General features: G+C 37.2%; 1 protein-coding gene across 1 annotated transcript; it reads left to right on the top strand.

The window, feature by feature from the left end:
- Positions 1–174: 174 nt before the first annotated feature.
- LOC140152481 (small nuclear ribonucleoprotein Sm D2) lies at positions 175–9,881 on the top strand. Its single transcript, XM_072174810.1, has 3 exons — positions 175–317; positions 4,682–4,858; positions 7,515–9,881. The coding sequence occupies exons 1-3, from the start codon at positions 313–315 to the stop codon at positions 7,687–7,689; spliced, it is 357 nt and encodes a 118-aa protein (XP_072030911.1). The 5' UTR covers positions 175–312; the 3' UTR covers positions 7,690–9,881.
- The last annotated feature ends 2,574 nt before the right edge of the window (positions 9,882–12,455 follow it).

The following is a 12,455-nucleotide window of genomic DNA, read 5'->3' as shown; positions in this document are numbered from 1 at the left end:
CCCCATGTCAAAGGTTAATTGACAGAGTGTTTTGTGTGGAGTAATGGTTCTCTAAAATAAAGAATATAAAATCCCTTTTTGCTCAGTAATAAGTATATTTATAATTTAAATTATCTTTTTTTAAACTATAAAATAAGTAATTACTAAATGAATTAGATAAAAATTAAGATTGATGATTAAATAAACATAAAAATATTATATCAGGATTAAAACAGCATAGAAACATTGTCTCCAAACGCTAGTCTCACGTTATTTTGAGTGAAAAGGGAGCGCGTTTTGTGTTTAGAAATCCGCGTAATCTGCAATTTAATCATGACGTAAGTATATTTTAAGAGTAAATATGTATATTGAAAATATATAAAACACTGCGTTGATTATATGTGACCTGTAAGGTAAATAATAAACAAATTAAATTGATTGTAACAAGAGGGTTCTGTAGCCTATTGCCGAAACTCTCATTCATTGTTGTTCAGCGTTTTACATCCTAGCTCCTACATTGTATAAATTAAAAAATAGCCCTGCAAAGTCTACTTTGTACATGCAATAATATTGTAAAATATAGACTCAGTTCTCTGTCCCATCATTTTCATTCACTGGACTTCAGCTGAATTTATACTCGAGCGATTACGATGCACCGGTTTTGGATTGCTCGAGAAGTCCAAATGAGTCTAGCCAAGATGGCAAGAATTTGCTCACCGATACTTCACATTCTAGGCTAGAGAACATAGCATTCAAAATGTAGTCGGATTCGCTGAAGTAGGTATGTGAGCATTCCTTACCTGAGCATGCGCAATATTCAGCCTCTCTCAGCATAGGGAAATCGCGCACCCGGCGCCATTTTGAAAATTCATTACCGGTAGTAAATTTTACGGCGATGTTTTTGAAAAAAAATTGGGGGAATTAGATCGAGTTAAAAACAGTTCCAAAGCTTACAAGGTCAAGTCAAAAGGTTGAACTTGATCATAACCCGGAAGAGGTCAGATGATTCGCACGTGGTCGCGGCAAATTTTGGCGACTTTGTAGTGGGTTTGAAAGTGACGATTTCGATTTAATTTTTTTCGGAAATTACTCTCCAAATATCTAAATAACGGAGTTGAGCGGTAAGTTAAATGGAGCACGCGGTGAATAAAGGTAGTTTTTTGTACATAAAAATGTTTGGTTTGATGAGTTTGGATGGATGCCTTGCAAAAAGTGAGTGAACTGGGGACTTTGTGTAGTACTGAATTCAGCAACTTTTGCCAGTGAGTGAACATGCTTAACCCAGCATGGTTTGCGTATAGTAATTGAATGGGCTCATGCTGTGGATGCTGGGATAGATTCTCATTCTGTGCCGACTATGAGTCGGGGGAAGAAGCAAATTTGGACCTTTCCTATTCCTATCCCATCATGCATAGCGCTAGCAGATTTTTGCATGAATGACTGTGAGCACATCGGGTATGATGGCGGGGGGCGTTGACACATGCCGTTTTTGGCCATTTTCCTATTTGATTTTTTAAATGTTCAAATTGATGGGGGGGGGGGGGACACGTACTCCTATGATGCTACGTCATGGGGGGGGTAACTTGAGCAGGAGTGACCCCATTCTGATGATCAAGTGAACTGGCCCTCGAGTTTCCGCAATGATCTTTGGAATAGGGAGCATGCGCCAGCCAGTGCTCCAAAGGGTGCCTGCTTAAAGACAAAACTTACGCTGGAAGAAAGGGCGGGGGGTTTATTACTTGAGCAGGAGTGACCCCATTCTGATGATCAAGTGAACTGGCCCTCGAGTTTCGCAATGATCTTCGAATAGGGAGCATGCGCCAGCCAGTGCTCCAAAGGGTGCCTGCTCAAAGACCAAACTTAAGCTGGGGGGCGGGGGGGGGGGGTCATACTTGAGCAGGAGTGACCCCATTCTGATGATCAAGTGAACTGGCCCTCGAGTTTCCGCAATGATCTTCGGAATAGGGAGCATCGCCAGCCAGTGCTCCAAAGGGTGCCTGCTCAAAGACCAAACTTAAGCTGGGGGGGGGGGGTCATACTTGAGCAGGAGTGACCCCATTCTGATGATCAAGTGAACTGGCCCTCGAGTTTCATAATGATCTTGAATAGGGAGCATCGCCAGCCAGTGCTCCAAAGGGTGCCTGCTCAAAAACATTTTCCTGGGGAGGGGTGAATGCATCAGCTAGTGCTTATAATAATTAAACATTTTAAAGGGTGCCCCTCAAACAAATTACCCCCCCCCTTGTATCAGTGAAAAGGTGTACTCAGGTGGGTAGTATCAAAACCGTGAGTTTTTCAATGACAAAAAAAAAAATAATAAGACACTTCAACACAAATTTCATCTTTTTGAATAAGTTTTTCTTTATTTTTGCATAATTTGCTGTTGGCCCTCACTGTGGTTTCCCAGGGACTGCCTTTTGAGGAGAGCGAGAGCAATCACTCTCTACTGCTCTCCTTAAATCGGATATAGGAGAGTGATTTTAGCTTTCCTTAGTTGACCATTCTCTCATTACATTTTATTGTAAATGTTCTAAACAGCTCTGATTCCAAAAGACAGTCCCTGGTTTCCATCCTCTGTCAAAGCTGGAATCTGCATCAGAAAACAGAAATAAAACAAAATGTTACTCATACATGTTCATTTGTATATTAGGGGCTATCATTTTCTCTGGAGCTCCCAAATTTACAAAAAGTCAGCATCAATAAAATTAAGACCCCCTATTTCGGCAACAAAATTCACATGACCCCTCCCCCACCACCCACTGATACACCTTACATGTATCCCCCTGAAGAGGCTAAAATTGTATTCAGTCTTTTTGAATAAGATAAACACACTATCTGTGGTCATCTTGGTCATCAAAAATTGTATGACCCCCTATTTTCTTTCCAAAAAATTATGACCCCCTGTATATTTGGGACCCCCCTCCAAAGAAAATGATAGGCCCTTATGTTCACATCAATACAAATTCAATCAATCTAGGATTACATTTACAGTTCAGCAAGACGGTGCTTGTTTCTTAAAATTGTGTACTCACAATGCACAGTATAGGCCTATAAGCATTTTAATATGTGCATGCACAAAAAGTTTGTACAGGAAATTGGCTGAAAAATTGAGCCATTCAAATTAGCATATCTCCGCAACCACATGTCATATGACATTCATTTATGCCTCATCAGTTTTCTTTCATTTAGCTCTTTAATATGAGATTACATTGATGAGAATCAAAAAAAGTTCAATTTTTTTTGTATTATACCTAGCTGAAGCATGACACCGTGTAAAGCAATGAATGGAAGTTCAGAAGTAAACACAGCCGATCACGACAGGCGATTGCATCAAAAATGTTGCGAAAATTTAATACACTCACATGCTCATGCACTTCGGCAAAGTTTTAGACTGCCCAAAATAGGCAAATCTTGCTCAAAAGTCAAGATACAGTTGACTCATCAAAATAACTTTAATCCAAATTTCAAGATTACCAGAATAAATAAACCTCTGGTGCAAAAAAATTGCACCGCTGTCCGACCAAAAAACCATTAAGAAAAAATTACTTTTTGTTGACGTTTATCAAACAACATTTTCTTTATTAAACAAGCAGGGTTCGATTTAACTGGTGTCGTGGAGCAAAATGCTCCCCATTTTGGACAACCTGCTACACAAATTTCAGCTTGTTCAGCAATTTTTTACAATGTAAACATGCTAATAATTATAAGAACACCTAAATAAGGTTTTCGCCAAAAATTGCTACGCAAATTTTTTCAAAGTAAATCGAACCCTGTAAACGGGTCATAGTAGGATTTAAATTTTTTATTAATGAAGTATGTTGTTTTGAGGAATAACAAAACTTTTCGGGAAGTTATGAGTTTATTTCAACTGGTGGTGTAGGATCGCACGGTGAGTGAATTCGTGATGACTGATGCGGTTTACTTGTTTCAACGATAGCAGGATACTTCGAAGTCTATCAAACGACCTAGACTCTTGTACAATGTTTTATGTTAGTACCGGTACTATAAAATTAAAACACATGAATGCGCTGTATTCAAGAAGTAATAAACTTGAAATGTACACCCGGGAAGATGAATTTGTTTGTTTATAAATTTTATTTGCTCAATAGTACCGATCATCATTTGGAAGACAATTTAATGAATTAACACCAAATAATGAATTAACACCAAATAATGAATTATAATGAATTCTCCCTCGTCAAATTTGTCAAACATCCCAACAGGAAACTCAGAATTAATTGCATATGGCCTAAACTAGGGGGTATGGCCTAAACTAGTTAAGGGGGTACTACACCCCTGCCCAATTTTGTGCCTATTTTTGCATTTTTCTCAAAAATTATAGAGCATTGGTGACAAGTAAGATATGTATATTATAGGGGCAAGGACTACAACTGCTACACTGGAAATTTTATTTTATTTAACAGTTGTGGAGTTACAGTCACAAATGAGGGAAAACCAATATTTGATCAATAAATCAATAACTACTTGCATTGAGTTGCTGAATTTTCAGTGCAGCAGTTGTAGTCCTTGCCCCTATAATATACATATCTTACTTGTCACCAATGCGCTATAATTTTTTGAGAAAAACACAAAAATAAGCAAAAAATTGGCTAGGGGTGTAGTACCCCCTTAAACTCCTACAACCACAAAACATTCAAAATGGGATGATGTTTATTTCCAATTATGTTTATCTTGAATACAGGTTGCAACCTAAACCCAAGAGTGAACTGACACCAGAAGAGTTAGCCAAAAGAGAGGAAGAAGAATTCAACACTGGACCATTATCAGTCCTCACACAATCCGTTAAGAATAACACTCAAGTTCTCATCAATTGTCGCAACAACAAGAAGCTTTTAGGCAGAGTAAAAGCTTTTGACAGGTTGGTAGCATTAGGCGTAGAAATCTGTGACAGTGCTGCACGCAAATGCATTTGGATTCTCACAGGAGAATAAATTTCTAGAATCCTTGATTTCATGACATGATTGGAATTGATTTAAGTAGGGCACATATCTGCCTCCCGCTGATGCCCAAAATAACTGTCCTCTATGATAATAACCAAAACAAAGGTCAGCCATCTTTGTTTCACGTTTTTTTCACTGTACTGATCAGCCATTTTTGTTGTTATTAAAATTGCCCATTAAATCACAATCAGCATCATTGCACAGTATTTTAATGATAACTAAATTAGATCATAATGCGGTCTTTAGGAGGTTTACAGTTGCGTAGTAATCAGACCATGGTCAAACTCAGTGCTACACACAAGTTCTCGCTCTGGCCTCTGTAAACTGCCCGTGTTGGAATGTAAATGCGAATCAATCCACATGGATTTGTGCTATTTTTACATACAGGCTTTGAGTTTTGCATGTAAGGTCAGCGAGTGCAATGCTCGCAGAGGGTTCACCTTAAGTTGCCCATCCAAGTGTAATCTAATCTTGTCAAAACCCAAATACGAGTAAATAAATTGTTAGAATGTTTTGTAGCCAGTTTTCTAAAACATTTTAAATGTGTAATTACATGTATTGTAAAACCTTTTATAACCCTAAACCTGACATTTAAAATTTCTGTAAAATGTGTGTTTGCTGGGGTGCTTAAATTGATACAGTGAAGGGTAGGCCCCGGCAAAAAACGCAAATTTTTACAGGCAAAAAACGAGATATGAAAATACAAAAAGCGAGATTTACCCCAAATTTGCTTTAAAAGCGAGATTTTCCTGGAAAATCGCCGCCAAAAGAAGAAATATTAAAAATTAAATAAAACAAAATACTGCCCTCGGGGAGTCTAAGCAGTCCAATGTATGTAAACATGGCGCCCGACTCACGATCGAAAGACAAAAAACGTAAACAGAAATTCAATTATTTCCACCTCAATATGTTGTTTACATTATAAATCCTTTCTCAGTTTAATAAATTTAACAATAAACTACTATAATTTGGTATTCTATTACCTTGACATGACATTTTAGAGACCAATTAAGCACTGAAACTACACACTGGCGAGTGCATTTAAGCTTACTTGATGACATGAATTGTCAACACGGCATGGAACTCTAATGATTTTCGGAAGATTTTGCGGCATAAAACACCTTGTTTTATTGCTTGTAAAAGCAAGATAATTACTCAATAGCGAGAATTGCGGCGAGAAAACCGAGATTGCATTTTTTGCCGGGGCTTAGTGAAGGGAAATACATGTAGCATCTTGCTCTGGAAAATGTTCTAAGCTATGTTGAAAGAAACTATCCATGGACTTGGAGGGATTTGACTTCAGAATGTCAGAGTTACAGGAAGGTGACCTGATATATTTGGAAAATCAAATTCTTTAAAACTTGTGTATAACATAAAATGTCATTCCTTTAAGCACTCATGCAAAAAGAACATGTAAATGTGTCGTAATTCCTTATGGAATTACCGACATGATATCAGCGTGATATTGGTAGTCTACATTGTTTTTATTAGTGATAATCATCATAATCATGTAATATATTGATTTCAAGTGAAAGACTGTATTTTTCTCAGTACCATATTGAAATTAGAAGTTCCAACTCTGTGTAGTTCCAAGATATCATCAAAAACTGTCTAATTAGTCTTAAAATGTGGTATACCACAGTTTAGACTAATTCAACAGTTTTTTGATGATTTCTTTGGAAATTACCGATTTGGAACGCCTAATTTCAATATCTTAATGAGAAAAATATGAGCTTTCACCCGATACCAAAATCTGCATTTTGATGGGGTTAAGGGTGGTCTGAACCCTGGAATTATGGAAACTTTCGGGCTTCATAACTGCTAAATTATTAGTCTAAAGAATATAAAAGTATACATTTTTAGACTGGGAATGACTTGCTGAATTCATCTGTGAGGTCAATTTGGGCCAAAATGCTCATTTTGGAGAAAATCCCAAAAACTGGTTTTTTTGCCCAAATTTTTAAGTAAGCGTAACAAAAAAAAATCGTTTGGCCAACAAAATTTTTTATTAATTTTTAAAAACTAGATAAAAATATCTAGGGACCGTTTTTTATTTTTTGAATTTTGACCAACTTTGAGAAATTTGCACCAAAATGGTCAAAAATGCAAAATTTTCAAAAAACCATAAAAAAGCCTGATTTTCGCCCAAATTTCAAATATTTTTGGTGAAGTTGGTCAAAATTCAAAAAAAATGAAAAAAGCGGTCCCTAGATATTTTTTTTTAGTTTTTAAAATTAATAAAAAAAATTTTGGCCAAACAATTTTTTTGTTACGTTAGACTAAAAAGTTTGGGCCAAAAAAAAACCTTTTGGGATTTTCTCCAAAATGAGCATTTTGGCCCAAATTGGACCTCACAGAAGAATTCATCAAGTCATTTCTATTCTAAAAATGTATACTTTTATATTCTTTAGACTAATAATTTGGCAGTTATGAGGCCCGGAAGTTTTCATAATTCCAGGGTTCAGACCAACCTTAAAGTGGGAGGATGAGGTTGCAAATCAGAATACCCACCTTTAATAAGAATGTCAGCAATGTCTTCAATTAAATATTTTGTCATTTCTTCCCTCATTCCAGGCACTGTAACATGGTACTAGAAAATGTGAAGGAGATGTGGACAGAAACGCCCAAAGCAGGCAAAGGCAAAAAGAAGTCGAAACCAGTGAACAAAGATCGCTACATTTCCAAGATGTTCCTTAGAGGAGACAGTGTAATCCTAGTGCTTAGAAATCCATTGGCAGCAGCCAAATGAGAATAGACAATACTGACTTTTATAACTGAACACTGTTGAAGATAGCAGTGACAATGTTACAGCAACTTTGGCAGATAATAAAGCATGTCAAGTTTAGCACAGTAAAGGCTTAAAAGTTTCTATCATGTCATGACTTTTCGTCAAATGTTTTGATGTTGTTATTTTTTAGCATCACATTATTATTAATAAAACTTGTTCTGCTGAACTTGGCAAATTTGTTATCTGCTGCAGGGACTGATAACAATGGTGGAACATAATCCAAACTTTTCTATGTACATATTGGGTCACCAATGAATGAATTCCAATGTATATTTCAACTGAAACGGTCACCATCATTGGATTCAAAACAGTCCTGGAGATGTTTCCTTGAACCCCCAGCATCTCCGGGCTTACTGGTCATTAGATTGACAAGGATGCAGCTTTGAAACATACTCTCATGTGATATTCACCAGTGTGAGTTGTTCCATCATGTTAAGTATTACACAGAATTAACCTAGTATCAAGACTTGATTGAGGGAATTATACAGCTTTATTCAATAAGGTTTTTAATCCTTCAATGAAGTCTTGACACCAGTCTAACTCTGTAGAATTGCACGAAGGATGAATGTGAAAAGCAGTGACACTTCAACTCACAGAAAGTGTTTTGGTTTACAAAGACTGGCTGTGTTGAATTGCTAGTGCACCAGATCTCAAAATTCACAGAGGCCACAAAATGTGAATGTTGTCTTGAAATATTGAAACTGACATGTAAGTGATTGCATGGAGATATTGTGATGAGTTGACTTGAGGGAAACATTGATGTACATTGTTTTAAATAAATGTTTGTCTTGTTATTTTGTATTCTATTGTACCTACGTATTTGGGAGGCTCAAAGGGGAACTCAATTCTCAAGTCAAATGATTGATCAGATTCATAATTTTGTATGATAATGTGTTTTTGTGATAATCATATTGTGAGAATGATTGCTAGTCGTATCCCACTTTTTCCTCCATCATAATGGACCTGGATACAGGATTAAGTTATAAATCGAGGTGGGCCTAACTTAAAATGTCATATTTTTGTCCTTCACCATCAAAAGAAAAAAAAAAAAACAAGCCTTGCAAGAAACTAGGACCAGGATAAAAGATAAGGTACTGAAATATGGTAAGGTTTGAAATGATTAGTAATTATGTTTCATATTCTGTTGCTTGATTTATTGAAAACGGATGGGGGAAGTATGTCGGGGGGAGGATAATTGTGGTCCACAGTAAGGCCCAAATAACCTGTGCAGCTTTAATTAGTATGTACAGTATTTTGCAAAGATCTTTCACACTGGCTGACTTCTTGTCCTGATCATTGCGTAAAAAGAACTCACTTGTTCAACAAATGAGTAGCATAATGCAGTGGCATGCAAAAAGGGGAGCTGCACTCCCCTGCCCCAATTTTGCTGATAAGTGGGGGAATCATGGGATTACAAATTACAGTGAGTGAAGCGAGCCAAAAATATTTGAGCAGTCTGGGGTTATCAAGACCCATGCCCCCCTTCTCAAAATTGTCCAGCGTCAAATTGGGCAGTGCAAATGGTCTTAACTTTGCAAAATACTGTAGGTTAAGGTGGTACTACACCCTACAAACAGCCTCGTTCCGCAAACTGCAACGCCTCTCGAATATCGAGTGTAGGGTGTACTATTGGTGGAATTTTTGATCATCATAGGTATATGAGTACGGCACAGAGCCTGTGCTACTACACCCCTTGATAAATTTGTGACTATTTTTGCAAGGTACATTATTTATGATAAGAAAAGAGATACCGCTAGAATGTACCTTATTTCTTAACATATAATGAACCACTGGTCTTGAATCACTGAAATTTCAGTGAAGTAATTGGATTCCTTGCCCCTATAATATACATAATTTTTGTTGCCAGTGTGTAATTATTTTTGAGAAAAATGCAAAATTAGTCCCAAAATTTATCAGGATGTGTAGTTCCACCTTAACATGTAACTTGTCAGTAAAAAAGCTTTCTCAGAAACCTTTATTATCATGTTTGATAAGGCATGTAGGCTCAAAATGCTGTTTATACTTGTTTATTAAAAGGTCCATAATCCGTTTTAGGAAGGTTTGACTTCTCAAATTGTTTGACATTTGTATACATGTGTGAAATGTAGCTAATAAAGACGGCCATGTTAGTGTAATATAGCTGACAAAAATGATAGTGCAAATTTTCTGCTTTGCTGTTGTGAAATTCCAAATGCCCAAAAAAAAATTGAATTATGAAAGAAAGAAATAATATTGTTACAGCAAAAAGGTTTCACACAATTACTGTTACAGTCCCGGGGGTACTCAGTACAAATGACCATACGGGACGTGCACGCAAACATGGGTAGCATTTTCAGCCTTCTGGTATATCAATGACCCCTTTTTCAAAGCCTATTTTGGTATATGAATGGGTCCTTTTTCAAAATTTTCTCAATTTTTTCGAAAACAGCCCAATTTTTCCTTAATCTAGCCAAAATTTTCCCAAAATTTGTAAAAACTATAGTGCTGTAATCGATAAGCTTTCTGGGTATCGATATGTCGGGAGGCAAACATCCGACATGTCGATACTATTATCGATACTCACGCAGTTTGAAACACGGATTTGAGTTTACCAATACTGGAGGGGCTGGAGATCGTGAAGACGACATGATGCATGTATTCTAGATGTAAAGCTCACCTTGGAATTGGGAGACGGTAATTTGAGTATTTGACGGTAATTTGAGACCTGATTTGAGATAATCTAAGCATGTGTGCCATGTCGTTTGTGTATCGATACTGACATTGAGTGTTTCGACATGTCGGAAGTCTATGTATTTTCCGACTATCGATACTTACGACAATCGATTACAGCACTAAAAAACTAAGACAATTTTGGGTAAATTCGGCCGGTATTTGGTATATCAATGGGTCCAAATTTCTTGAAAAATTGGTATATTTATGGGTCTACTTCCAAAATCTCAGCGGCACGTCCCTACCAAAACCAAACTTGAGTACCCCCGGGTTACAGTTTAGTACATGCTCGTATTCAACCTTAATAGAGCCTCTCCCCTAATAAGCACCCTATGAATTTTTTCAAGCGACCCGTCTAAACAGCCGCTTTTTGATGTGCCTGAACAAATAAAATTGGTCAAACAATGAATTTACCATTTACACCTTGTGACTTGGGATTATGGCAGATTTTGAATTAGAAATACACTTGTTTCGAATGTTTGTGTGTAAATTCCCCATTTGACACCCCCCCCCCTTTTCTCAGGACAAAAATGACCAAAACGTTGTCAAAGTTATGTAATAATCGGATTAACTACCATAGCTTAAGATACAATTTTTTAATCGTTTGCCCTGCACCACAAGCAGGATGCACTCGCCACCTGTGTATGTCTGCAATTAGATTGAATACAAAACGACTCTTTTCAATGATACATGTACTAATCTGACATGCGAGTGATAAACATTTCTTTGACATCTATGGTTCAATGCATAGGTACCACGTGAATATTGTAGTGCAGGGCGATCTATTCAAAAGATGTATTCATCTGTTGCTATAGTAATTAATCCTGTTACATCATCACTTCAACAGCGAAATACAAATCTTTTTTATGCGCATTTGTTTCAGGGATGTCCATCTTCACATACCTGCCAACTTTTGAAAACTGGAAAAAGGGACAAATGGCACACTGTCTGAAAAGTGGGACATTTCCAATTTTCCTATACATTATTATAGGATGAGTTTTACAAAAAGAGGGACAATGAGTAAAAATGCTTTTTTCGGCATTTTTCTTTTGCCCAAAAGTGGGATGTCCCTCCTAAAGTGGGACACTTGATAGGTATGTCTTCATATTTTACTATACCTCATAAATATTTATTAGGTAATCCAGACATCTTATTGGTTAATAACGCCAGCGTCCGAGTACGGTATTTTGACTACTTCCCCCGCGCCTGTGCAATTATGCGCACGCGGGGAAGTAGTAAAAACTTCCGCACCCCTACTACCACACGGTATCTCGACCCCGCCCGTCACAGTTCCTTCAGACGTAGCGTTATGCTACACAGCGTTTATCGTGAAAATGGCGTCTGCTGCAGTTATTTTGCCGAGATTACCGAGGGATAATAACACACGCAATTAGACGCTTTTATGAAACAAAATGTTATTTATGGAAAGTTAAAAAGAAAATTAAAATAATGTAGGTCAAAATGTAAATATTAATTGAACAGAAATCCTCCAATAAAATCAGGTAAGCAAAATATTAAACTTATTTACCATGCCGGCCGGCACGTTGACTGGTGTGTGTTTTGACTTTTGTTGACGATTTTACCGTGATAGTGAAAATATTTATGAGGTATAGTAAAACAAATACAACATGTTTTGAGGGGAAGTAGTCAAAACTACTGGTCCCTCGGTGTTGGATGATTTGACTACTTCCCTCCGCTGACGCATCGGGAAGTAGTCAAATCATCCAACACCGAGGGACCAGTAGTTTTGACTACTTCCCCGAAATGAAACATGTTGTATTTGTATACTGTCACGCTACATGTGCTGTGACTACATGTACATCCTAGCCAGATTCTTCCCCAACCTGAATCTCACAGAAAATGGACCCCTAAGGGAAAATTGTATGCTGGCACATTTTAGGATTACATTGCAAATTTGTATGTGCATTTGTTGATTTTGTTCTGGTAAAGTCATTTTAGTAGGGGGTCTGAGACAAAATCCCTGTATTAACATCCTTGAGCAGAAATTTGTGGGAAAG

Source organism: Amphiura filiformis, chromosome 5 (assembly GCF_039555335.1).
Source record: "Amphiura filiformis chromosome 5, Afil_fr2py, whole genome shotgun sequence".
Taxonomy (NCBI): domain Eukaryota; kingdom Metazoa; phylum Echinodermata; class Ophiuroidea; order Amphilepidida; family Amphiuridae; genus Amphiura; species Amphiura filiformis.
Note: the sequence above shows the minus strand (reverse complement) of the source record. Positions and strands in the feature narration are given on the sequence as shown.